At 55.0% G+C, this 26973-nt stretch overlaps 2 protein-coding genes across 4 annotated transcripts in view; both read right to left on the bottom strand.

The window, feature by feature from the left end:
- The window catches only part of EPB41 (erythrocyte membrane protein band 4.1), an 86328-nt gene extending 83266 nt beyond the window's left edge, over positions 1-3062 (bottom strand). The window contains exon 1 of one of the 3 annotated variants that reach the window (XM_084497449.1): positions 2932-3062. The gene's annotated coding sequence lies outside the window, so the exon portion shown is untranslated. The remainder of the gene's footprint in view (positions 1-2931) is intronic. The other 2 variants (XM_084497450.1, XM_084497448.1) reach the window with 2 other exon arrangements.
- A 1263-nt stretch (positions 3063-4325) lies between these two features.
- On the bottom strand, positions 4326-16356 carry LOC311423460 (CCN family member 2-like). The gene is made up of 5 exons (XM_084497466.1): positions 16214-16356; positions 11338-11551; positions 7569-7820; positions 6674-6882; positions 4326-6473 (listed from the first exon to the last, which is right to left on the bottom strand). Exons 1-5 carry the CDS (start codon positions 16274-16276, stop codon positions 6162-6164), a joined length of 1050 nt encoding a protein of 349 aa, XP_084353592.1. The 5' UTR covers positions 16277-16356; the 3' UTR covers positions 4326-6161.
- Between the last annotated feature and the right edge of the window lie 10617 nt (positions 16357-26973).

The following is a 26973-nucleotide window of genomic DNA, read 5'->3' as shown; positions in this document are numbered from 1 at the left end:
GTCTGGGTTTGCCTTCCTAGCAGCCTGCCCAAGCACGAGGTCCCAAGGAGCTGCCCTGGAAGATGAACCTCCTCTGCGGCCACGCGGCAGCTCCGCCGCGCTGTGCCTGGGGCGATGCGATGCTCCCGACACGCAGCCAACCCTCGCTGCCAGCGGGGATGCGCCGGAGGGGTGAGTGGTTATCGCTGCACGCGTCCTGCGGGAAACAACCCAAAGGCTCAGCTCGTTGCACACTCAGCACCCTGCCACGACCAGCTGGGAAAAGCCCAGAGGCACCCCCGAGGCAGAGGGACCGAGCTGGCATCACAGCATGATCCCATCAGCTGTGGCTCCTCCCGGCAATGTCATCGTACCCCAGGCATTTGCCTAATTGAGACCTAATGAAGTTCAGAGATCTATTGTGGGCCTGACAGGGGAGCAGCTGTGCCCCTGGACCCGGCCGCATCTCCAGGGTGAATCAGCAGCAAAGCCCAGGCCGGGATGCTCCAGGCAGCCGCCACCCGCTCAGCCCTGCAAACTCAAGCCCCCGCTGCTCCATCAGAGCCAAGGAAAGAAAATGTTCTGTTCATCAGCAGCCTCTAGTGGGGAAAAGCAGGCAGATGAGCCGGCTGCTTAGTATGGACCCTGCAAGCCTTGGGGCACGGAGACCCACAGAGCCCACCCCGATGGGATGGGACAGGGCAGCTTGGTCCCAATGCTCAGGGTGTAGGGGACTGCAAGGTCAGAGAGTTGAGCCTTAGCGTCACAGCCAGCACCAAGGGGACATCCCCAGGGCCAGCTGCCCCTGTGCCGGTCCCAGCTGAGCAAGCAGGCTGCAGCACCTCCCTGCGAGGCCTGACTCAGCCCCACACAAGTCACTGGAGGAAGCAAAAGGCACAGAAGGGACCGCTGGGGGACCCGGAGCCTTTCTGGGCAGCACAGGGAACGGGAAGCCTCCAGGTGGTGGTGGGTGAGTCCATCCCCCCTCCTGACTCACGCTGCAGGCAGCTCCCACACCTCCAGCCCACAGCACCCAGCGTGGCCAAGAGCTGCCTTTAACCCCAAACCCGCAGCTTTCAGCCCCTTCCCACAGCCAGCCGTGAAAGTTAAAACGCCACCCCAAAAGCGGGATGCTGCCCTGCGGGGTAAAGACCACCAGCAGCCCGCTCTCCTCCCGGGGAACGGCCACAGAAGAAGCTCAGAAAAAAATCTGTGGGGTATCTGATCTGTGACCTCTGCCTCGGAGAACCACGGACACCGCTCGCCCTCCCGACCAGCAGCAGCCGGGGACGCAGGGCGCAGCGCCGCAGCTCGCAGGCAGTTCCCGCAGCAGCCAGGCTGCGCGCCGGGAGGCGGCGGCCGCTCCGAGCACGTCGCAGAGCGGCCCCGCCGCGGATGAGAAGGCACTTTCCGTCTCGGCAGGGTTTCAAACCCTCTGGAGAAGGCCTGGGGATGCTCTTAAGGGAAGGGGAAAGCACAGCGTGGAGACGGGGGAGGCTCGAGCCGCCGGCAGAACAGCTCGAGCCCAGCCGTGGGGAAGGAGTTGGATGCGCGGAGGAACTTCTCGCTGCTGCTAACTCCCCGTTTCCATCACGACTCGCAGAGGCAGCACGTGCCCAGCGTCGGGTGAGGAACAGGAGGGACCACGGCGCTGAGCTAAGCTGGGGGAGAACGTCTCTGAGCAGGACCCGGCACTCAGAGAGGAGCCGTGCACCCGAGGGGGGCAAAGGGCCCCGCTCCCACCCTACCCAAGCTCTGCCTGGGGGGGCAGGCACAGCAGAGCTGCACACCCGTGGGCACACACAGGGTGAGGGCAGGATTACACAGCACAGGGAACCTCAGCCCCGTGTCACCTGAAACTCTGGCACGGTCGCAAGTTACTCCCACGACTAACCCGGTTACCCAGCGGAAAGAGGACACGGAGGGGAGCAGCAGCACCGGCCCTGGCTGTGCCTCTGCTAAAGCCTCAAGGCTGGCACAGCAGAGGGCAGGGAGGGTTTCGGGGAGCACCTTGCACAACCCCAACTCGCTTCAGCGCAGGGAAGCAGAGGGCTGGCAGGGACCCCTGCCCCTCCAGCCTCCCCATCCCGGCCGTGCCCCCCAGCTCTCCCCACCTTGGTGCAAGGGGACACGAGCGTGCCCCGTGCCAAGTCACGGCCCCGTGGCAAGGCTCCTCTCCGCACAGCGTGACCCGACGCAGGGCACGGCACCGGCCCCCTGCCACCAGCCCCGTGCCGAGCAGGGCCCAGCACCGCCCGGTCCCCAGACAGCACCGGGCACCCCGACACCAGCCCCGGGGGAGAGCCTGGGCGTGAGGCAACCCCGCGGCACGGAGGCGGCTGCGGCGCAGCGGCGAGCCAAGGCACACCCCCCCCATTGCAACACAGCCCTAAAGATAGCGACGGGCCCCGGAGAGCCCCCACCGGGCACGGCCACGGGAACGGCCCCGCGCACGGAGGAGCCGTGGGGCTGGCGGCGGGGGAGGGGGGGGGGGACAGGGACCGGCGGGACACGGGGAGGGGACAGCGCGGCCTGGAAGGGGAAGCGGGGAGGCGAAGTGCCCCGGGACAAACCGGGCGGCGGGGCTCGAGGGCAGGCAGCGGGACCGGGGCACCGGGGGGGCACCGGGGGGGCACCGGGCACCCGGCTACGGGCATAGATAGGAGGGTGCCGGGGGGGGCAGCGCTGTGCAGCCGGGGCCGGGCAGGGGAAGGACCCCGAGGGGGGACCCCGAGTTTGGGGAGGGGTCGTGGGGCTGCCCCCGGGATCTCCCCGCGCTCACCGGGACCCTCCCGCAGCTCCCACCCCGCGCCCGGCCCGGCCCCACCGGGGACTCCCCCACCACGGGGGGCACCCCCGGGCACCCCACGGCCCCCTCCGGCCCCGGACCCCCCCGGTCCCTCCCAACCCCCCCCCCGTTCCCGGACCGCCCCCCCCCGTCCCCGCCGTTACCGGCCCGGGGCCGCTCCGCTCCGCGCTGCCTCCACCTGCGCCGCCGGCCCCGCCCCCCGTGACGTCACGGCGCGCCACGCCTTCCCGCGCCGCCGGGCCCCGCCCCCTCCGCCTCACGCCCCGCCCACGACACCCGAGGGGGCGGAGCCGCCGCCGCGGCGCTGCAGTGGGCGGGGCGTGCAGGTGGCGCTGTGACGTCACGGGGCGAGGGGAGGAGGGGGTGTCCCCGAGAGGGGCGCGGGGCTCCGAGCGCCGCCGTGACGTCGCCGAACCATATAAGGAGCGGAGCGCGCGGGGATCCCCCCTGGGTCTCCCCCGGGGTCCCCCCGGCCCCTCCCCACGCGGGGGCCCGGCGGCGGCCTCCCAGCTCCGGCCTCTGCCAGGGCACTGGGCTCGGGGTGGTTTTGGGCTCGTTTTTAGTGATTTCTGGTTATTGCAGCACAGGGCCGAGGCTCAGCCTCAGCTGCTCATTCCTCAGCAGGGTGAGGACCCCCAAAAACCCTGCCTTACCCCCCCAAACCCTGCCTTACCCCCAAACCCTGCCTTTTCCCCAAAAAAACCCTGCCTTACCCCCCCAAACCCTGCCTTATCCCCAGCAGCCACCCCGGGCCCTGCCCTGGTTATCGCGGCCACCCAGGCAGCAGGCGATAAGGGCCGATAAGGGGTGGTGGGGCCCCGGGACAGCCCCGGGGTTGGCCTCGTGGTGCCACTGGGCTGTGGGGGACAGAGGCCACACTGGGTGCCTGGACCCCAGCAGCCTCCAGAACCTCGCTCCCAGCCCTGCCCATGGGGAGCTCAGCCACAGGGCTGGGAGTGCTGCCCCTGGGGGTCCTGGTGTCCCCCCTGGTTCTTAGGAGACTCAGTGTGGTAATAAAAAAAAAAAAATTAGAAAAAGCCCCCATGGCAGCACCTCCTCTCTGGGATCCCCCAACCATAAAGGCCGGGTCCAGCAGGAGCAAGGGCGCGCAGTTGGGGCAGGGGGGGCTCGTCCCCAGGGAGCCCCAGGCCCACCCCAGCAGCGAAGGGAGGCTGGGAGGGGGCAGAGCCAGCAGCCGTGAGCCGCTAAGCCACCACAACCCCCTCGCGTTCTGGCCCCATTATCACCGATTTCTGCGCACATCTGCTGCCGGGGTTATTTTTAACCGGGTATTAAGGGCTTCAGGTCGTTAAGCGGTGAAGGGCAGGCTCCACTCGTCACCCCCAGAGCAGCGGCTGCACTTTGGGGGCCCCCAGGTGCCTGTGGCACTGCCCCCAGCACCGCTGCGTTTTGGGAGGAGGAACGGGACCCCCCCGGCTCCCCACCCACCCCTCTGCTGCCAGCCCTGAGGGCACCAGGGCACCAATCCCAGCAGGGCCAGGGGCTGGGGCCATGCCCCGAGGGATGCTGCCAGGGATATACAAAATAGATTTATTAGCGGTGAGTGAGTTGCAGCCTCGGCTTAGTTTTACGCTCAGAAGCCATGTAAACAGCAGGAGAAAAGTCAAGAGCCAAACTGGAGGGCAAGGGGAAAATCTCCATCACGAAGAGGCCCCAAGCACGGTTGTGATAACAGGGTACAAAAACTGTACAAAGAGCTTTACAAAGAGAAGAAACAACCTCAGGAACCATCAGGGGAATTATTTACAGTTATAACTGATTACACGTAACGGGAGGCTGAAGGCTCGTGAGCTTCCGCAGGCTGAGAGCGAGGCGAGGGGCTGACGTGGGGCGCTGGCCTCGCGGCGGTGTTTTGGTGGCCAAGTCAGGGCGATGCGTTACGGGCTGCGAAGGGCAGCACCTGTGAGCAGCTCGGATTGTCCTCTGGCACTGAGTTTTGCCCCAAAACAGGAGCGGTGGTGGGGCAGGGCTCAGCGCCGCAGCTGCCCAGATGCACGGGGCAGCCTCAGCCTGGCCGCGGGCTCACGGGGATGCCGGTGGCCGGTCCCACAGGGCCGTGGTGAGCACCGAACCCAGAGGTGGAGAATCCCAGCACCAAGGACTGGCCCTGTCACTGTCTAACTCCAGAGACACGCTCTGTGTACAAACACCGGCCCTGAGACTCCGCAGGGAGATGAATGAGCTGAACCGTGCTGCTCCTGACCCACAGGCAGCAGAGCCCAGAGCCAAAATGCAGCCGCAGCCCCGCTGGGCATGGACGAGCCAGCAAAGCCCGGCTCCCCCAGCCACCTCCGAAGTGATCACAGACTGGGACCACAGAAATGCTCCTCGCTGCGCTGAGATCTGCCGTGAGCTGCCCCCACAGGGGACACGCTTCAGACAGGCAGCCTGGCTCACCCCCATCCTGGAAGAGCTCCTTGGGTCTGAAACAGGCACCAGGGAGAGGGGTGAGCAATTTCCTTTTTTCTCCAAAGGAAATCCTTCCTGGGCTCAGATCTTCAGAAGGAGGCCCCGAGCCACACCTGGGCTCCTGCAAGGACACTGCACAGCTCACTGCTCCCTTCTGCCTCTTTGCTGTCATCCTCATGGGCACATGAGGCTAAAGGAATTGTACAGGAAAGAAAAAAAGAGCCTGGAGCTGCCCGGAGAGCAGGTCACCAGTGGAGGATCCGGCCTCTCCGGGAGCAAACTGGTGTGGAACAAAGCTGCTGATGGGAAAGCAGGTGGGAGGGGGAAAGGTGGGCAGAGGGATGGGAGGGAGCTTTTCCCAACTTGTTGGGTCCAATTAGCCAAAAAAAAATGAAAGGCTCAGCAGGAGCTCAGCACGGGGCCAGGACCACGTTCCTCACCAAGACACTTCGCATCCACACCCACCAAAGCCCCGCTCTGCTGGAAGAGAGGCTGCAGAGCCCTGCGCTAGCTCAGGCCTCCCGGACCTCCCCCGTCTCATTCTCTGGGTTTGCCACGGTTTGGGCAGGCCAGCGGCCACGGGGAACTGTACCCAGCGTGCTCGCAGCTGGAGACAGGCTGGAGCCGTGCGGCTTTGATCCGCTCTCCCGTCTCGTCTGTGGGAACATGGATCAAGTTTGCAGCTCGAGCCTGTTTCCAGTTCCCTCGCCGACCTTTGGGCAACCACAGGCTGCAGCTCAGCGGCCTGGGACAGGAGGGGCTGTTCCCCCATGCACCCTGGCTTGTCAGCACGGCCACCGGGACCACTGGTGGCAAACGGCGCTGCCGTGAAGAGCACAGCCCCTCACAGAGGGGGAAGAGGCTGCGATGTCCCGGGACACAGCCACAAAAGCACTGCAGGGCCCTCTTGACACCTCGGCCCGTGGGTCTGGCACGGGGGGGGCTACTGCCGCTCCGTCTTGACGTGGTCTCCGATCATCCTCCGGTGGTAGGTGGCCAGGAAGATGTCGTTGTCTCGCGGGCAGTCGTAGTGGCAGGAGCACATCTTGATGAACATCATCTTCCTCTGGAAGAAGTCCCCCTCGGGGCAGCGGAACTCCACCTCCACCGTGCTGGTGACGTACGGGGTGCAGCAGCGGCCGTCCGTGCAGCTGCCGCAGAACTTGGGCCGGTAGGAACGGGTGCTGGTGCAGCCCGAAAACTCGAAGTGGAGGCTCTGGCGTGGCTTCGGGGTCCGCACGCACTTCTTCCCCTTCTAGGGAGAGAGAGCAGCAACAAATGGGCTAACAGGAACGTGACAAAAAACCCACCTAGCCCTGGGCGCTGTCCGTCTCTGGGCAGGAAGGCACAGAGACGGTGGAGCAGCCCCCAGGGGACAGGCTTATGCTTTCCAAGCACGTAACCAGGTGCTCCCTGGCACTCCTGGTGCCGTGTCCCCGCTCCCTGAGCCCCTACCTTGGTTTTCTCCATGGGGAAGTCGCAGGGCCGGACCATGCAGAGCCGGGTCTCCTTCTCCAGGCGGCACTGGGGGTTGTTGGTGGTGACCCGCGCAGAGATGCCCATGCCGCAGCTCTTGGAGCAGGCGCTCCACTCGGTGGTCTGCACCAAGCAGTTCTCCTGCACGTTGTTCGGCTCCGGCTTGTGTGCTGGGTCCTCCCTGAAAACTGAGCCAAGAGGAAGAGACACAAGGCAAGGTTCAGGGCTGGGGACAAAGCGCAGCACACAGCCGGGCAGAGCACCGTGGCTGCTCCCAGCCTGGTCCAGCTCTTCAGGGACAGCAGCAAAGGTGAGCAGCTGGCACTGACCCACCCCAGGAGGCGCTCAGCTCTTGGCAGAAGGAGCTCAGAGGCGAGCACAGGGACAGCTCCTACCCCAGTCTGATGGCAGCCAGTTCTGCTGCAGTGTCAGGGGACGTGTGAGCCTCCCCTGGGTGCCATTAAGGGCTCAGCAGCTCTGGAGTTCAGCGCCTTGTGCCCACAACACAGCCACACACCCAGAAGGCTGCGCCACCGTCCCTCAGCCTGGAACAGACGAAGCTAACTGGGAACGTGGCTGGGGCAGGCAGCAACTGGGGAGGCTGGCTCAATCCTGCCATCTTACAGCTCCTCTGAGGCCTGACTTTCCCTCTGCTGCTCTTGGTGCTGCAAGATGCCAGGGTGCTACAGGAGCCACCCATCCCCAGCAGATGCCTGGCAGCTCTGGAGGACAACGAGTAGGAGACTGCTCGCTTTGTGCCAGGGGATGAGCTGTCACCACCAGCTGTAAGCAAGACGTGAGTGAAGGCAGCTCGGCCCTGCCTCGACCCTCCAGCAAACCTCTCCTGCCCCTGTCGCACCAGCCCATCTCTCACCTGCCATGGCTGTTTCGAAGCGGTTTTCCTCGCTGCCCTCCTCACAGATCCACTCCTCGCAGCATTTATTGCGGAACTTCACCCGCCGGGGGTTGGGGCACTCGGGGGACGGCAGCCGCAGGTCGTCAGAGCACAGGGGGATGCAGCCGATGGCGCCGTCCATGCAGATGCACTGCAGCTTGCAGGTGGGCTGGAAGCTCTCCCCGTTGTGGTAGATCTTGCCCAGCAGGTCGCACGTCGCACCCTCATGAGCTGGAGGAAGAGGAAGAGGAGAAGCTGAGCCGATGCTGGGGGCTGGCAGCACGGCCTCTGCCTCGGGGGTTAAGGGGCTGCTGGCGAGGGGCAAGCCCCACGTGCAGACCCCTCCCCGACTTTGTGACCCCGGGGCTGGCTGCAGCACAATTGGCACGTTGAGTGTTTGGCTCCCTGACCCCAGGATGTTACTGAGGCTGATTTGTGGAAGTGGCTCCAGCTGTGCCAGACCGCCCAAAGCGCTCCACCAGACCCCGTCCCCCACTTGGACGAGCCACCAAGGGGCACTTTCTCTTTACAGCCCTCAGAGGTCCTCCCGTGGGGCTCAGAGTGCCCAGCCCGTGGCGTTGTGCAAGGTGCATTCCTCACGGCACGGGAGCCAGCAGCTCTGCCCCTTGCTGTTCTTAAGAGGCCAAAAGGCAACGGGCTTCTCCTAAGAGCCGTTCTCCCACATCCACCAAAGGAAAGCAACACGCTGAGCTGATGACCTTTGGGGCCCCTCTGGTGGTCTTCCTTCCTGCCACAACTTTTCTCTTTCTCTCTGTTCACTCTGATCTCCAGACCTCTCCCCGCCAGCCCTTCTCTGAATTTTTTCACTCCTTCCCGGTAAAACTTAAATGAGAAAAAAGGAATCACGATGACATCTTACGCACGGGAGCGATCCTCAGTCTGTGGGTGTGAACAGCGCTCACGAGCTCTTACATTTGTATTAGCCCAAAGTTTTCCAGTCAAAGTTTTCCAGCAGAAAATTGTGATTTGATTAAAAGCTTCACAGGCACAGACCAACTTTGTGAATGTTTCCAATGAGAAACAACTGAAGCATTTCAACTCGATACCAAAGATTTCCTTTATGCTCTTACAATAGCTCGTGTCTGAACCAAAATACTTATTGGACAGTATCCATCGTGGGAAACCTTTTCCTTGGGTAATTATTTTAGATACTATAAATATCAAGATGAAATATTTTGATATAACCGAATTAGAAAGTTCTGGCACAGCCAAACAAGTATTCTAAATAATTCACAGGAAGTTTTGGTATTTTTTAATGCGTTGGGTTTTTTTTGTTTGTTTGTTTGTTTTGTTTTTGTTTTTGTTTTTGCCTTCAGTCTGAAGCAAAATGTCGAAATCTCAGAAGTTGTTCACAGGACAGAAATCCTGCTTTTGGATAGTCGGCTGCCGCTTTCTGCGATTCTGACCCCTTAAAAAAAAATCCATGCAAACATTTATTGGGAAGTTACCAAAAAGAAGGATTCTTGGCGGCTTGAGGAGGCTTACCAGGAAACCTGATCTATTTTCCTCTTAGTCCTGCTTGCCCGTGGAACAGAACGTTGTCTCCGACCAAGTGTTTGGCCCAAACAATGAGCCTCTTTCCATCCCTCCTCATCCTCGAGGGGACACAAATCCTCCTGGTTTGCTACTGCCTCGTTTCTCACCAGCGCTGGATCTCAACTCGCAGCTCTTTTCGGTGCCATTGGTATAAAAATACTCCTGTGCTCTTACCGAGAAGTGTCAACCCCCTCACTTTTTCCATTGGAGTGGAAGCCATCCACTTTCCCTCTGCGGGGCCGTTCAGACTTATTTTTAAGCCCTCTCTCACTTGTTTAGCCCAAGCCCTCTCCCTCCCCGAGGAGCCGCTGACGCCGCTCCCTCCCCACCCAAGTGTGGCTTGGGGATTTTATGATGTTTTTGGAACCCAATCGTTCCGTCATGCCTCCTCCTACCCTACGGCGACCTCACCTTCCCCTTGACCCAACGTGATGAAGCACCAAAAGGGATGGCAGCAGTGGCAGAGGGGGCTCTTTGCTATTCACCAGCTCCGTTTGGCACCACTGGCACTGCCCACGTCCACACACCACATCCAGCCACGGAGACACCTCTCTGCTCCTCCTGCTCCCCCTGTATCTTCCTATTTGGATTCCTCCAAGCCCTCTCTCCTCTACTCACACAGCCCAATCCTACCATTCATTGCAGTCATCACTTCAGCTTCACCTGCCTTCGCTGCCTCCACAATTCCCCATCCTCCAAGAGAGCAGCGTAGACATCACAAAAATATCGCCCAAGGACACGGCCCAAATCCTCGGTCCAATTTAGGGAGAGGAGATGTCCTGCTCCGTATCCACCTGGGATTTTCGCCATGAAGATCTTAATTTCTCATTTAGAGGCAGGAAAGACTGTTGTGACCTTCAAGTCTGATTTTGTACAGAGCAGAGAGCCGGGGCTCTCACTCTGAGATCTGTGCATCAAGCCCCTACCTCACAGGAATAGGAAGCATTTTTTTCTTTTCTTTTCTTTTTTTTTTTTTTTTTTTTTTTTTTTTTTTTTTTTAAGAAAAACATCCAGGCTTCATGCAAAGTCTTTGAGATGGGGCCTTCTCCGCACACAAGTAAATCATCCCAGTGATTCAGATACCTTTCCTGCTACAAACACATGCTTCATTTCCAGCCCTAATTAGGCAGTTTACACCCACTGGGTATTATCAGACTTGGCTTATTGAGCTGGACTTATTGAGGTTTGGTGTACCAATGCCTACAGAAAGCACAAGGAAGCTCACGTGGCTTCTAAAGATCACAATAACCAGGGCAGGACATGACACATAACTTACCGAAACATCTCAAAAGGAAGGAGAAAACACCTTCATTACAGTTATATTCATTAATTCAGGTAAAAAGGAATGATTGTATGTGATCCTGGCATTGCAGGACAGTGTGGTTCCCCCAGAACTCCCAACTCCCCCACCTCAGGTCGATGTCTGAGCACCTCCACAGAAGCCACGTGCCGTGGCCGAACACTTCCCAAAGCGTTCACACCGACCTTCCTGCCCTTGGGTGTTCCTGACTATTTTGAAAAGCTTGAATTAAAAAGAAAAAAAGTCAGCACCTGGCAGAGACGGGCAGGTAAGTCTTGGTTTTAAACAAAGACCAGGAGACTGACAGAACACATTTTTTCCTTCTATACCAAAATACATTTCTGCATGCTTTAAAAATAGCTACTGAACAACCAGAGCAGCAATTCTTTCCGTGCTGAGAAGCAGCACCAGGATTAGCTTGGGGAGAACAGGTCTGTGTTTGTGTTTACCTGGCTCGGTGACTCTCAGGTTCCACGTGCGCTCTGTTTTACAAATGACCTGCTCAGCTATTTCCACCCAGGTGCTCAAGCCAGAAATGTGTTACGCCTCTTGCACGTAGGCAGTCGAGTGCAAAATGCCAATCTCCAGCGCAAGGCAGTGAGATTTGGGGTGAGATATTACAAGCAGCAGCACTTCCCAGCAAAAGCCCAGCTGGCTGATATTTACCCGCAGGCACTACCGGGTTAGAGGCTCTCCCATCACGTCCCAGGGACAGAGGAGAGCCCCAAGCCCCCAGTCGTGCCTTTGGAAACGTCCTTCATTGCAGAAAGAAGTAATTTGTGTGCATATCGGTCCCCAAGAGCTGCAGGAAATTCTGGGTGCCGGGGGCTTTCTGGGGGGGCTGCAGGGGCCACAGGAAAACTGCACAATAACAGAACGAACGTCTCTCACCTAAGCAGATCCCGCTGCCTCTGTGGATTTTGGAGAAGTCGCAGTAGAGTCCCTTGTGATGATCGCAGGGCTTCTGAAGGGAACAGAGCTCGCCAAGCTGCCTGGCACACACCTTGCAGCAACCGCAGGCATCCAACACGTGGCTGGTGCCAGCAGGGCACTGCAGAGGCTGCGAGGGACATTGGCAGGGGTACGTGCAGGCCTGCGGTTCTACCTGGAGGGCAGACAAGCCATGGAGAGAGTGAGTTTCCCACAAGCCAGCCAGGCAGGAGTCCCACACGCAGCTCAGCCCCCGCTGCCTTGGAAGTGATAAAAGAGTAAGCAGGAGCAGGAGCAGCGAGCAGTTCTTACACAGCCTGCCCTGGAGGAGACACCAAAGCGCTCTGCAGTAGCACCAGTAGGTCCAGCCCAAAGATGAGAAAAGCGAGGCACGGAGAGCAAGGCCTTGCCCAAAGTCAGCCAGCAGGGCTGAAAACCAAACCAAAGGCTCCCGAGTCCCATTTTGCCCCCTGGATCCTGCGCTGTCTTCAGTATTCCCAGAAGAGTGCTCTCCTCTCCCCTTTGCAGGGAGCACACTCAGGCAACCCTCCGTGGGACCCTGGGGCCCTGCTTGGAGCATTTCCCAGGGGCTGCCCACCTGCTGGAGCCCACCCTTGGCTTTTGGGCCACTCCAGACCCTGAACAGAGACACGACCATGGCTGGAGGAGGGCTGCCTTCTGCAGAAATCCCAGGGGCTCTCCAGTGCCTCGCTCTGGGGCTCCTTGTCCTGAATCAGCTCGGAGAGCAAACACCAGCCTGAGCTCTGCACGTCCCCAGACTGGGGCAAGAACCAAAACCACAGCTGTGAAAGGTGCAGAGCATACGGCCTGTGGGCTCCTCTTACACCTCCTCGGAAAAATCTGGGTGCTAACCCTGGTCCCCTGTTCAGCTTCTGCCCACTCCAGCTCCCCAGGTAGTTTCGGAGGGATGCGAGGGCCCCAACCCGCAGCACTGCCCTGGGGAGCTGCTGCAGGGCTGGCACAGCCCTTGTGTGCAGGTGGTGGCAGCTGACACCTGCGGGACATTTTGGGGTCCTGCATCGCTGCGAGCTCATGCACAACGCATGCATCTGTGCTCAGAGCTGCAAATGGGGTCGGTGAAGAGGAGGGAGCCCAACAGGATGAAAACGTCCAGCCAGGAAGGGGCTGCAGCCGCTGGGGGAGGACGGACACCTGGATCAGAGAGAGCCAGGAGGCAAAAACCATCTTGGTGCAGCTCTGCTTGCACTTGCTATGCCCTATCCAGCCCTTGCCTGCGAAACAGCTTCCTTGGATATTGTTTGTCACCAATACCAGTAGTAAAGCTTTTCCAGCTGTTTGACTGCTGCCCAAAGCAGCTGTTCTGACTTGAGATCACACGGGGCAGGAGATGCCAGCTGCTTTACACTTCTGCAACAATCGGCACAGTGTGGCACAGGAAAGGGATCAGCCTAAATCTCCACTCACAAGACCTCCCAGAGCCTTACCCTGCTCAGAGGGAACCAGCACAATTCTTGAAAACCCCTGGTGCAAAGTATTTTGGAACTAAGCCTCTCCTGCCTGCAGCCCAGCTGTTCTCAGACTGCAGTGCTCGGACCTCTTGCTGCGAGCTGGCATGTCATCTGGAGCCCTCCCCAGCTGCTGAAGTGCATTAAAAGATGCTAAAAATACAGAACTGCTTCCCTACTGTTCTTCATGTATGGGGCTGCTGGAGCTGCCAAGAGGACGTGTTATTTAACCATGAATGAGTGGGTGGGGGGCACATGAGATCATACAAGAGGCAAAGCATTCCTAACACGGGGCCTATATTAAGATGCAATTCATGCACTGAAAAAAAACGACGACAACAAGCATTTTCCAGCGTGATGTCAGCCACAGGCCATATAAAGGAACACTCTCAAAATATCTCTCCTACTGAAAGCCAAAGCAAAACAACCTCTTTCAGGACAACAAAGAATCCGATGGGATTAAACCCAACTGAGCTTTCTTTCTTGCCTTCATTAATCATCGTTGGTGCTGTTTATTTCCTCTGAGAAGTCACCCAAAGAAGCCAGCCCACCTGGCTCTACCTCCTGTTTACAAGCAGCTCCGCTTGCTCCTTGCATTCCGGCTGCTCTCAGCACAAGGACATCTGGGTTCAGACCCCAGATGCATCAGAGACCTGCTGCCAGACTGCACCCCTACCTCTTCTGTGCCTCATTTCCCCACCCAGGCACAAAAGGACAGCTTAAAAGGCCCATTTTGGCCACATTTGTGGGGCTTTTTTCATTATTTAGAGATTTTCCTACCAGTCAGCTCAGCTGGGGCTGTTTTCCTCACCCCGTCCACCTGGCCTCAGGGTGTGTTGGGACTCCTGTTTGCTTGTTTTATTGCTGAGCAAAGTCAGCTCGTGCTATTTATAACTCCTCTCACAGGCCCAGGAGAGCAGAGAATGAGCTGAAATCTTTTTTGGCTCGTGCGCTCCCAACTGCGAGCACTGAATAGCTGGCTGGCCAGGGGAACTTCTCGAGCTGGGAGCAGCTGGTAGAAAGTCAACGTTGAACCAACTTCCTAGAGTTCTCCATTACTTAATTTGCTTTCACAGCAATTTCAAGGAGCCTAAACGATGGCTTATATTGCATTTCCACGGAGCACTCTCCAGCCTGTGTGATTTTCAAGGGCTGCTTCCAGGAGTCGTTTCAATACTGTGTGTAAACCACCCAAACGCTCCCAAAGAACTGCAGGCACTCACATTCAGGCTCTGCTACCAACCCGAAGACCAACACCTCATGGAATCGTGGGACCATTCAGGTTGGAAAAGACCTCCAGGATCACCCAGACCAACCATTAACCTAGCACCTGGGTGCAGAGGGATTCCACCTAAAGACCTGACATTTCATGCCCCTCTGCAGAAGGGGTCTGTCCCTAAAACTACACCCTTTTACCACCACTAACTTCAGATTGACAACAGCCTTGATCTTGTTTCTGTTGAGAATATATTTCTGGGAACTTGAAGAGCAGTGGGACCAGGATTACAGACCAAGGCTATGGAGTTAGGGCTAAAGCTCAGAATATTGACTCGCTGCTCCTGGCTTTGCTGGCAGCTCTCATGTGGATCTCAAACATCACGTGTGAATCTGCCACTCATGGGACCCTAAGCGATGGTCAAGCCCCAGTGGGATTAAACTCATCCTGGCCAGAGAAATCCCGTGTCTGTGCTCCACGTGTTCCCACCACTCCTCCCACGTCCCATCCGCTCAGCTGAGTCAGGACAAGCTTCCTGCCTGCCCTGCGGGCTGAACCCAGATACCTGGGGGGAAAAGAGGTGAGAACGTGCCTCCTGCTTCACATTCACCTAAAACCTCTCCCCTACATCCTGAAGGTGTGAGCTGGGGGACACGAGCTCACACCGCTGCAGCAGTTCAGTGGCACCGCCAGGGATGGCTTCTCAGTCCTCTTCTATGTCTGTATGAGCCCAGGGAACCAGCTCAGAGGTCCAAACCAAAGAGCATTTCTAAAATTTGGGCTCACGACTGCCTTCAAAGGGCTGGGAAGCAGCATTTCAAAGCTGAGCTGGCTGCTTGAAAAGCGCCTTGGGAGCCAGGGGTTAATGCTGCGAGGTAGAAGTAATGCAGTAAACACATAATTGGTTCCCTTTCACACTCCAAGCCTGGTATAGAACAAGCAGTCAAAACACAGCTATTCACGTACTGCAAACACCCAATTATCAGGGATAACACCTGCCTTCCTTGCACCACAGGGCTCGAGGCACCTTCCCAAGTTGCGGCAGCGCCCCGTGCACAGCCCCTTCCCAGGGGTGAGAACCACGACCCCGGTGTTGTGGGCAGAGAGCAGAGGCACGGAGACTTGCCCAGGCTGAGCCAAACCTAACTGCCAGCGCCCTGGTTCTGCTCTCACCTCTGAACACCCAGCAGCAGGTTTAGGGCAAGTGACAGCATCCTTGATCAGCGATGAAGTGACACAGCCACGCAATCCACTGCTGGTGTTTATATGTCTGGCACGATGCTGCCAGTGCAAGAAACAAGAGGATGACCCCAAAAAGCAGAAATTACCCTCAGATCTCAGCTGTGCCAGGTGCCCAGGACACCCCTCCCGGAAGGACAGGGGCTGGCACGTTGCTGAGCGCTGCCAGGAGCAATCAGAGCTAATCAGCCAGACGTTACTGCAGCTATCAGCACAAGCAGCCTGGCGAAGCAGTGGCTCTGCCTGTGAACCTGACTTCTTCCTCAATCTGAAAGGCACTTACTGCAATTTAGATCTCATGCTAACGAGGACATTAATGACTGCGGCAATGTTCCTGATATTACTGGCGCTGTAGTAGCACACGAACGTCGTAAGCAGAATCAGCTGCTCTGTGCAAGCACTTTTACACACACACACAAAAAAAAAACACAGACAGAACCCCTGCCCCGGAGAGGCTGCAGTCTGATTTCCTCCTCAAATCACTGCTTTCAGGGACAAATGGGTAGATTCAGTGGCAGCTGGGAGAGGATGATGATGGTAAGAAACGGGGATGAGGCTATTCCTTGCAGTGCTGTAAGCCCAGCAATCTCACCTCTCTCTGTTCAATCCTTCCCTCTCGTAAACCAGGGCTGGCTTCTAGCTCTGGGGAGTGAAGCAAAACAAAACCCACTCTCGATTGCGAGGAGCTCAGAGATCCCGAGGTGCCGGGTGTCACGCACGGGGCAGCCCTGAGAGCGATGATTTGTGCTGCGCGTTTGCACAGCCACGCTCTGGGAAACCTCCGGCGGCAGGTGGCAGCTGCAGAGGGGTACTCAGCCTGAAGTGCTCACACGCATCGAAGCAAGAAGCTGCAATGCCCAGAGAGCAAACGGAGCGGCTGCAGGGCGATACGTACCCAGCCAGGTGCGAGGAGGAGGAGGAACAGGGTCCAGGTCACCGTCCCCACGCTGCCGGACATCCCGAGTCAAGGGAGGGGATTCGGGCTGCCGGCTGACTCGCTCACTCTCACTCCCTTCTCCTTCGGAGTTTCTCGTCTCTCTTTGGAGAAAGTTGCACATCAGCTTCTCTTTAAATAGCCTCCTGGAGGGGGCGTGCCCTGCGCTTGAGTGACAATCTGGAAAGCAACCCGAAATGGGTGCAACAAAAAATGTCCAAATTCCAGGGAACACGAGCAGATTCCTGCGGCCCTGGCAGTTACGGGGCTGCCGGCGGAGCCTGCGGATCGGTTACTTTCCACATGGGTAAATCACATCCCAGTAAAAGCAGGGTTATTATTTTTTTTATTTATCCCTCTAACTCCAGAAGTATGAAGCCTGGGACAGCTTTCTTGAGCTCCCCCCTCCCTCCCCTACTTACATCCATTCTTTTTTGGCTGCAAGAGCTGGGAACTTGAATAAGGACAGCTTTAGGGCTCACATTTCTTTTTCCCCCTTTGAACAGGAGAGAGAGATGGAAATTTCAGCACTGTGAGCAGCAAGTAGGTACCACATCTGACTGCGCATCACCAGCGCTTGCTGCCACCAGCTTCGAGAAATGAAAGCTTCATGACCATGAAGACAGATGTCTGGACTCCTGCAGCGAGGAGCAGTTTGTTTTACGAGGCAATGAAAAGCTACAGGGTGAAGGTTGTTGATAAAGGCCAGCAGTTCCCTGTAGCACTTTATTTGCACCTCAGGACTGATGCGGGATAGCACACAGTCTTATCTCAGGGCATGATCCTTTCTGTTTGCTGCTGAAATAGAGAACCTGGCTTCTGCAGCACCTGCACAAAAAGATCTTTAGAATATGAAAGAGCTGCTCTGTGTACCAAACAGTTGGTTTGTTTATTCTCAAATAGCAAGCACAACGCTGCCATGAAAAGACGAGGAGAAGGAGTGCAGCAGAGGGCACTCTTAGTCCTCGCTGGCCTGGGATGGGACAGAGCAGGTTGGGTACCGGACAGCGATCCTTGCACTGCCCACGGAGTAGCCTTAAAAGACGGAGTTGTGCCTCTGGCTCGGGGACCTTCCCAGGGCAGAAGTGATGCCAGAACTGCGAACTGGCTTACTTTGGGCCAACATAAAGCAGAGGGCAGGAGCATACACAGAACGTGCTGTGCCATAGAGTCCCTACCATGTCCAAGCAGAGTGTGCTGGGAAGCAGGACAGAAGACAAAGAAAACTACAGGGACCGTGTAGCAGGTCCTACATGTATACATTCAGCCTCCTTCTTCCCCCTCTCCATGTATAGGGCATGTTAGCTGGCAGTCGAGCCCTGTGTTTTATTCCAGTCCCTTTATGTCTGTGTGCAAATCAGCTCAGCTTCCCCACTCCCTACGCTGCTGTTTGTCCACTGCTGAAATCAGACAACTCTGACTCTTAATTAATTAACACTTGGAAAGCTCCTGGGGATTTGGGGCTGGAAAGCATTAGCAGGGTGCAAAGCACCTCGGATGCACCTCCTTTTCCTCTTCTGTAAGACAAGGGATTTCACAACCACCTCCCTAACAGCTACCTCTCACATCACAACTAAAGATAATGTCTGAACACAGGAGATTTAATGTCCTGGGGGCACGGAAATGTCCAGTGCCCTAGAGCAGCTCAGAGCTAAAGGCTGTCTAGCTGGATATACATTCCTTCCCTTTTTGGAAGGCTTGGCACCTTGAACTATGTTGCTGCCTAAAATTAGCTGCTCACATTTTGCAAGATGTTCTCCCACAGCTCATAAATAAGACAGGGATAAAGTGCTACACACCTCTGTTCTCATCTCACACGGCAAGAACATTAACCACAGCTGAACTCCAAGAGGTACGGGGCACTTGAAGGTGTTATATTTGAGCATTTTTGAAAGGACAGTGCTTAATGTATAGATCGATCCATATATTGGTCCTCACCCAAGAAGCAAAAATTTCACCTTGAGCTGGGATTTTCCAAATTCTGCTCTGGACATAAACCTGCTGCATGACCTCAAATGAACTGTTTGAGCAAAGCCGTAATAGTCACTCACCTGTCAGGAGCTTTGAGGAGAATACTCAGTACTGGACCAACAATGGTAGATTAAGTTTCCAACCTACAACAAAACTGAAGAATAATTCAATTATAAAACGCCCTTACCAAGCCACTCATCATCATCCACCTGACTGCTTTCACTTTTCCAGGACGGTAACAAAAGCGAACAGTCCTGAGCTGCAGTCGTGCTCCGCCTTCAAGCCACTTTAGCTCTGCCGTTGCCAGCCTGCTGTGCCCGTCCCTGCTCAGAGACAAGGGCAGGACACCCGTGGTCCTTTAGAGGGTTACGGAACCAACACCTTGCCCCAGGCTCTTCACTGCAAAGCGCCAGGCACAGTGCCAGAACCCTCCCAACGAGGATTTGTGGGGATGAAAAAGCCCACGTTGCCTCTCAGATCCCAGACCAAGTCTAACACCAAGGCACCTTTTGACTGTAAAATGAAAAAAAGGTCAGGGAGCAGCAGGACATGGATAATGTTAGCTGGAGATCCCTGGGAGCATCCTGTGCTCGTGGCCCAATGCTTTCTTAGGGCACTGGGACAACCCAAGCTCACCCTGGTGCTAGCAGCTGAACTGCTCACCCCAGTGAGGATGTCACCTGCCAGGAGCCAAGAGAAGAACACGAGGACTGAGTGACTCCAAATGATCAAAGGGAGAAAACACCCAAGCTAACACTGATTTCCAGCTCCTCTTCTTGCATGAGCTGCTTCAGGTGAAGGGATGAAGATGTCAACCCTGCTTAAAATCTCCCCCGAGCAAAGAATACTGGGTGTTTAATTCACCTTGTTACACTCTGGGCTCATTCACCCTGCCCAGCCAGTGGCTCTCCTGAATTCACAATAATTAAAGAGGATGACATTTAGATAATTGCTAAACATCACATAAGCTTAAAGAATAAAATTAGGGCAAAACATGCAGATTTTCCTTTTTTTTTTTTTTTTTTTTTTTTGCTCTGATCTCTCCAAGTGTCACTCTCCCTGCAGAAACCAAAATAAAAAATAGAGCAAGCAGCACAGCAAAAGGCATGGTGCTCACCCAGTCCACCAGGACTGTCACCTGACTCCCAGCCCTTCAGTCACCCATAGTACACACTGGTGGCTCTCAGGACTGCTTCTTCCAGGACGGTTTCTATTCTCATGGCTGGCTGGTCTGAGCATAAGCCACTGATGGAGTGGATCACAGGCAATCGCTCTGACTTGGCCCTCTTAACATTACCAGCGTCACTGAAGCTGTATCAAATTTGGCCTAGCAGAGGTGGTGAGATTCATCTGACGAGATGGCCTGAAACACACAAATTTCATTTCATTGTTCAATACCCAGCCACTGGTGCCAGCTTGATGCATCCTGCTCACATGGTCAGCTTAAAGAGATTGTCAGATCTGGGACCACGGAGGAGTCCTGTCCCTGGGGTTTTTGCCTTCTTCTGTACTCTGGGGATAAAAATGCATGGCCTAAGATTGGCTGGGCACTTGTTCCTGCCTTCTGCCTGATAATTTCTCCACCTGTGGCGTATTACTGATTATAGCCCCCAAATTCATCAACATTTGTCAAAGCCCTAAATTTGCTGCAAGGTTTGGGAGTTCTGCAGGTCTGCATGCTGTGGGACAGGATGAGCCGTCTCTGAATGCTTTTGGGCTGCACATGGCCCCCTGAGACCCGTTGGCAGACGTGGTCCCTTCCAGACCTGCACTGCAGTTCAATTTCAGTGCTATTTCAGCCCCAGCCTAGAGAGACATTTGGGATCAGATTCGTGCCACCTAATCCTTCCACACTTAATTAAGGCATCTACAAGAGAAGTCTAATCTCTCAAGGCTCTTCTTGTAATCAGTGGAGGAAGACCAAAGCTCCTGAGCTGCCTTCTGATGGCCCCATCCAGCTCCTTTGCTCCATATGCATCAACTGTACCACGATGTCAGTGTGAATTATCATGAGAAAGCAGCACACGAAGGCAGCACCAGAGCTCAGGAAAGGCTAAATGCTGCAGCACATCCGACTCCAGCCTGGGTGGGAAAGGCTACCCTGCCCCGAGGATGGAAAGGGCAGGAAAAGCCTTCCCTCCCTGCTTCAGCACAGCCGTGGGATGAGATCCCAACCGCACAGGCAACATCCTGTGGCTTCTGCAGGGCTAGGATTCCCCTCTCAGCCTCCCCTGCCAGATCCTTTGGCCTGAGGGCATGCTGTTGTGCCCATCTTCTATGGGAGCGGAGCATAGCACAAACTTTGTCCCTGGCTGCAGAGTTCACTGATAAAGTCTCCAGTTATTTTAGTGCTGGGAGGAACACTCCTTTGTATTTGAGGATTTACTCCGAAATCAAAGCCTACTGAAGGTCACAAAACTTGGGATGGGTGGAGTGCTTCTCGATGTCTTTATAAAGGAAGTAAATATATAAAACCCCCCTTGGCATCACAAGTTCAGAAAGAGATGGTGCTTAGGTACAAAGCTTGCCAGACAAAAAGCCCCCCTTGAAGCCTGATCACAGCAGGAGGCACATAGCCACCTCTGCAGCTTACCACGGAGCACAAAACCAAGGGCACCCAGGGGGCTACCAGGAACGACACTGAACCCCATCGATCGATGCATAACACCATTAGCCAGACCCCACTGCTCACCTGCTTCAAAACAGGTGAAGAGTAAGAAAGTCACCACCTTAAGGACGTAACTGCAACGAGAAGTCACCCCACAGCAGCATACCACAGGCATTGAGCTCTTAGAAACAAAAGAAAAGCAGGCCTTGGGTTTGAATCGGAGCACTTGACATTCATCTCCCTCCCTTTTGCCCCATTTCTGCTCTTGTGAGAAATCTGGCCTTTCGCCCCGACCCAGGACACAGCCAGCTGGGAGGCTCTCAGGCCAGCTAGGACCACCGCAGCTAGCTGACCCGACTTCTTGCATAACACAGGCAGGAGGATTTCACCCAAATAATGCAAATAATGATCAGGATCCTGAAACGAGGGCTCCTCTGTCCAGCTTGTGTGCTCTGCCTCCCGGCCAGCTGCAACCTGCTGTACACACGGCAAAAAAAACACTTTCCCAAATATTACCATATTTTATTTTCCTTGAAGGATCCTGGCTACAGAAGAGGTGAAGCTTTTGCTAGCTACAGCTGTGAGCAGAGGACATCTCGCTTCATCCAGGAGGGCAGAAGTTTATGGACACCCTGGCAGTAGGACGGGCAGCCCTGCTGCAGCCTCGCTGCCCAACCTGGGCTGCTCTGGCTCTGGCTGTAGCTGCAGCCCACACCCAGAGGCAGTGTGGGCACCAGGACAAGCTCAGCACCACGGCGTGCTGGGACAGGCAGTGCCCCAGGGCCCAAAAACACGGTCAATGGTCCACCAAGAAAATCAGACCTCATGGGCAATGCAAAGGCAAGGGCAATTTCTCCATGCCCCAGTTTTGGCAGGGTGCAACAACAACATATCCATCACCTGCAGGCAAGCACAGGTCTCCACTGGGTAGCGAATTAACCAGTTATCTTCTGAGACCCCTGCTACCTGTGAAATTTGGGTATGGTTGTGAACCACGGCCATGGCCAGGAGTGTTTGTGCCCAGGCTTTTGGCTTGCACAGATCCGCAGGAGGAAGAGGCCCCAGGAGGAAAGAGTCAGCTGCACCCACCTGTGAAAGAGATGCTTCCTGGGGTTTTTCCACTTCTTAACTTACTGCATGCTTAATTATCCTGAAGGAAAAATGCAGGGAGGGAGGGTATAGTTAAGGCAGACTCGGGCAGGCTCATTTAAGGAGGCCTTTTGGTCTAGAGGACTTCTGCGGTGCACACCTCTGACGTACCTGAGGAGCACTCCGTCCTTATAGGATTTGGTCCTCACTGGAATCCTACAGATGGGGCACAAAAGGACTTGCTCAAGATAATAGGGCTTATGAAGGAGAGGGTGCTAAAGAGGTCTCTATTTTTTGGCTACTGCATTAATCACTGGCCCTGCAACCCCCTGACTGTGCAGTGAGCACGGTCACTAAGAGCTCTGCCATCACCTAAGCTCCAGGGATCTCTGCCCTGAAAACCCAGGACTTGTCCCCTCAGATCAGCTCTTCTGAACTGAAGGGGTCTCCCCAAATCTCCCTCAGCCGCCCACCTCACCCAGCCCGACAGGCGGCCACAGGCCCCTGAGGAGGGGTCTGGTGGGGTGAGCGGCCTGTGGGACTGTGCCTCCCTCGGCAGGGGTTGTGATTCCAGTAGGATCCTGCCCCTTTTCCCTGTTACAGGGAATTGCTGAACGGTTTAGGTTGGAGGGGACCCTTGGGTTATTTGGTTTCTCTCGCAGCTGATCCCAACGCAGAAGAGGGGCAGGCGTCAGAGGCACGGGGTCAGTGGGGTCCGCAAGTTCAGGCCCAGCAGGGCTCCCCCCAGCCTGTCCCTGCATGGCAGAAATGAATCCCAGCACCAAGCCTAATTAGCTTTCTAGCCCTTGGGGCTGTAATTGTGAGCCAGCGTTAACACAAGTCTCGCACCTTGAGGGAGGCAGAGACTTCTCCCAGCTGAAGGGAGTGTTAGCCTTGGAATGCAGACACCTTTCAATTAGCTCTAAGCCAACTATTTCACTGCTAATTACAGAACTTGATCTTCCTCCAAAGATCTGCAGAGCCTGCAGTAAGTTATACGCAGACACAGTGATGCAAAATAAGTTGTGAATTGTGGTGTCAGACTTTCACTTACATGTTCCTAATTCTTTACTTTCCTCACAGTCACACACCAGTGAGGTCGGTCTGTCACAATTGTGTTGTGTGTTTTTTTTTCATTTGTTTTCTCACTAGTAGATTTTTTAGAAATTTCCTATCACAAATGTTTAAAAAAGACACGAGTTGAAAGCTTCATGAACAGACTTGTTATAAAAAAATGACATAATTTTACCAAAAAAAATGATAAGGAAAGAGGCTGTATTTGCAGCCATCGCTGCCTTCAGACAGCCTGAACTTACACAAGCTGAGGAAGATGACGTTTTTCAGCAGGCTGCAACCTGCTGAAAGTGGAGCTTTGATGGGAGCAGAGTCAGTGCCATGCAGTGCTCACCCTCTGCTTGCCTGCATGTTGCATGGTGCCTGCTGCTTCTCAGCACAACCTGCTGCTTCTCCCCTCCCCTAGCCCCCTGTCCCAAACAATTGTCCCCTAGCTCCTTCCCCAGAAACTCCTGTAATGGTAGAATCCCCCTTGGTGTATTTAGAGGTGACAGTTTTATTAGCTAGCAGTGAAACGCTATTAGTTCTGCCTACAAATGCTGCATTTTTCATACCCTTTTATGTATAGGCACAACGGCATTACTGTTACAAACCTGCTTAAAGCCCTTTAAATTCAGAGCCTTTTTATGCAGTATGGCTTTTACCATAACCTTTAAAATACTCTGTTGATGGTAAAACAACCACCCTGATGGACTACTCAGAGGTTTTACCATTTTACACCAGAGATGCAGCAACAGCCACTTTCAAAGCAGTTTTACAAAGCCCCAGTCTGTTGTTGTTGTTGCTATTTTTTTAAGGAAGTCATTGAAACCTGTAATTTTCGTCTCTATAGTTTAAATTGTTTCACTCCCAGAAGCGTGATGTCATTCTGGCATCAGAGGTGCACAGAGATGGGTCTGAAAGCAGGCTGTAGGTGAATAAAGTCCACTTGTTTTTACAATCTGACCCCTGCAATACAGTCATGAGTCAGGTAAAAGAAAAGCCGTAGCTAGTTCCGTTTCTTTGCCAGGCAAATAGCCCCGAATCATCTTTACTCTAATGCCTCTTTATGCAGTCATTTCACAATGTTCTCCCTGGTGCATTAGACTGGAAATTAATGACCTGCCTGGCAGAGATAGGCCAATCTGTTAGGTCAAGAGGCTTTGTTAAAAAACAGTTATTGGGGATTCTAAAATTATTAAAATTTTGAGCCCAAAGTTTCCTGACCTCAAAAAAGGGGGATAGGAAAAATGAAAACGATGGAGCCTGGCTGTGTTTCAGGGAGGTAAGGAAAAAAGAGTTTTCCTGCCAGGGCAGCTCTTGGCCACTTGGCACTCAACACCTTCAAAAACCACAGAAATGTTCTCAACTCTGGCATTAACCGTCAGAGCTCTATTTGTCCCTGATGTTCCACGTGGGGAAATAAATAACCGACTGCACAGACTCACCAATGCCACTGCCTTTCTGCTAAAGCACTGAAACATGCTGTCCCTGTGCAAGCCCCCTTGACTGGTGAAGTTTGTTCCTCCTCTGCTGTGCTCATCTTCCTCCAGAGGAAACAGCAAGGGCCAGGACACGGCTCGAACGCCAGCAAGCCTCGCAACCCGTTCATTCTGCCCCGAACAAGGAGGGCTGGCAGAGCCATGTGGATCCCTTTCCTAGAACAAAGGGAACAAAATTATTTCCAGCTTTTCAAATTCTTCTCAGAATAATATGTCAGCTTAGTCTGTATTGCTATCCTGTGACCAGAGTTTGGAGAAACAAAAGGAATCAGACAAATTCCCATGCTGGCACAAAGGCTATTCGCTTTTCCAGAATGAGCATGGGGAAGAGCTTGCGAGACTATTTTAAGCCCTAGGTATGTTTCAAAGGGACACCCCTCAAAGAGGCAAGGGAAGAGCCCAGGCAGTGCTGAGGCAAGAGGGAATCCCAAAGAACCAGCCTCATGACCAGGCTGCAAGACCCTCTTTCATCCTTCACATGAGCTAAAATAAGAGTTGAAAGGAAGAATGTTGTGGCAGGAAAATCACCCGCAACAAAGGGACCTCAGGAACAGAAGCAGGAGGTTAATTTGGTGCTGTGCTGATGTAACTGAAGCCAGAAGTTTACCCCTGGCATTCCTGTGACAACCGCAGTGATTATGTTAGCCCCTGGTTTCACCCGAGAATGATTTCAGCTGGCAGCGGGGCTCAAGTGCCATGTTCCCTGCAGGATGAACTTCTGAAGTTATGTACCCAGCACTCATTCCCTGGGCATTTTGAGTGTAACTTTAAGGACAGTCGTCCTGCAGCTCAAGCAAAGAGTTCTGAGATAGAGAAGCACATTTAAAGCAGCACTGTTGTGATAGGCAAGGCTTTTACACTCCAAACACAACTGCTCAGCTCCTGGCTGTGTGTGTTCTCACCAGCAGCAGCTCTCCAACCTGCGACCCGAGGATCCCTGGTAGGAGTGCTGCTAACAGCGGGCAGACAGCCTCACCCTCACCTACCAGGGGTCCCACAGCCATGCAGCTATGTCAGCACCAGTTTTCAGGGACATGGTGTTAGAACCAAATCTGTGAGCCCAAGACCAAACCCATTCTCCCTTTGCCATCTCAAGGCCCGAAATGGTGCTTGCTGCACGGCCCCCCACCAGGCTTGGCTGGCTGCTGCTGCAGCTCGTGCCAACATCTGCTCGGCTCTTTCCCACACTCACAATCTTATTTCTGCTCTTCCACAGGCTATGGCAAGATTAGCCTTGAGGGGAGACATGTCAGTGCCTGCAAGCCTGGTCTCATCTGCTGCCATCGCTCGGTGCAGCCTCTCCTCCAGAGCCAGCACTGGGAGGTCATCGCTTGCCTTGGGTTCGAATGCCAGAAATACCCAACCCAGCAGTGATTTCTGGCTCAAAAGCTGCCACTTCCATAGGAGCCTCCGGGAAGGGGAAAGGATAGGCTTTGCTTAATTGCTTTGTTTTTAAAGTAGCACTCTCTCATCCTATTTTTGTCCCAGGGTTATTTTAATTGGACAGTTGGGAAGCTCTTTGCAGCTCATTCAAAAGGAGCAGACCCTTTAGCGCTACCCCATCCCTGTCCCTGCAGAGGCTTGTTCCAAGCCTTCCACACAGTGACTTACCAGACAAAAGGGAGAGCCCTTGATCTATGCCAGTGACTCCTAAGTGACGTGGGGCACAGCAGGGATGGGAAGGAGATGCTATGAAAGGGTTTTCTGTCTCCTTGAGCTGCTTCCTGAAGTTGTCATGCCCTGTGAATACCCTTGAGGCAGGTGAGTGGCACAGCAGGGAAGCAGCAGGGTGGGACACACTCACAGCGTGCTTGGCACGGGCAGGCTGCCTTGTAGCTGGGAGGCAGGACACAGCAGCACAGGAAAAGGCACCTTAAAATAATCTTGTCACTGGAGTCTCTCGGATGAGGCCGCTAAATGAGGTCAGGGTTTGGCAACTCCCATCTTCCTGCAAGGCTGATAGTTTCATTTGGTGGTGGTTGAGCTCCTTTATCAATGTGGGTGTTCCTGTTTGCACATTCCTGCAACATCTCCCATCGGTTCCTGGCAGAGGGAAGCTACAAGGGGACAACAGGTCTGGTCCTGATCTCTTCAGCACCACCACCACCTCAGCACGGTCTCTGTACCACTCAAGCCTCTCCTAAATACAAGATCAGAACCAGGTCCTTTCTATTCCCCAAGAGACACATCTGCAGCTGGGGCTCCTTGGCACACTGTTCCACGTACAGGACATGGGCTCCTAATCTGGGAGCACCCTGGCTTGTTCTGCCCCAGGAAAGAGCAAATTGGGCAGTGCAAACCTTGGGATTTTGGATGGCACCTGCAGAGCTGAAGTAAGAACAGTCAGCAACCATCAATGCCCGAGTTTCTTCACACTCCCTCCTCAGGATACTGTAAAATTTAACTGCAAGAAGCATATTTGTGTCATGCAGACTGGTAAATTGTAACAACTCTTCCTCAGTATTATACACTTGCCCTTTTCTCAGGGAAGGATGCCG

This window comes from Aythya ferina, assembly GCF_964211825.1.
Source record: "Aythya ferina genome assembly, chromosome: 24".
In the NCBI taxonomy this organism is placed as follows: Eukaryota; Metazoa; Chordata; class Aves; order Anseriformes; family Anatidae; genus Aythya; species Aythya ferina.
Note: the sequence above shows the minus strand (reverse complement) of the source record. Positions and strands in the feature narration are given on the sequence as shown.

Bases quoted from the DNA above. Each gene is read 5' to 3' on its own strand.
- LOC311423460 (XM_084497466.1), bottom strand. From the start codon at position 16,276: ATGTCCGGCAGCGTGGGGACGGTGACCTGGACCCTGTTCCTCCTCCTC. The intron at 11,552-16,213 runs GTACGTATCGCC...TCTGCCCTCCAG, and splicing joins TCCTCCTCGCACCTGGCTGG to GTAGAACCGCAGGCCTGCAC. The intron at 7,821-11,337 runs GTGAGAGACGTT...CTCTTCCTCCAG, and splicing joins AGGCAGCGGGATCTGCTTAG to CTCATGAGGGTGCGACGTGC.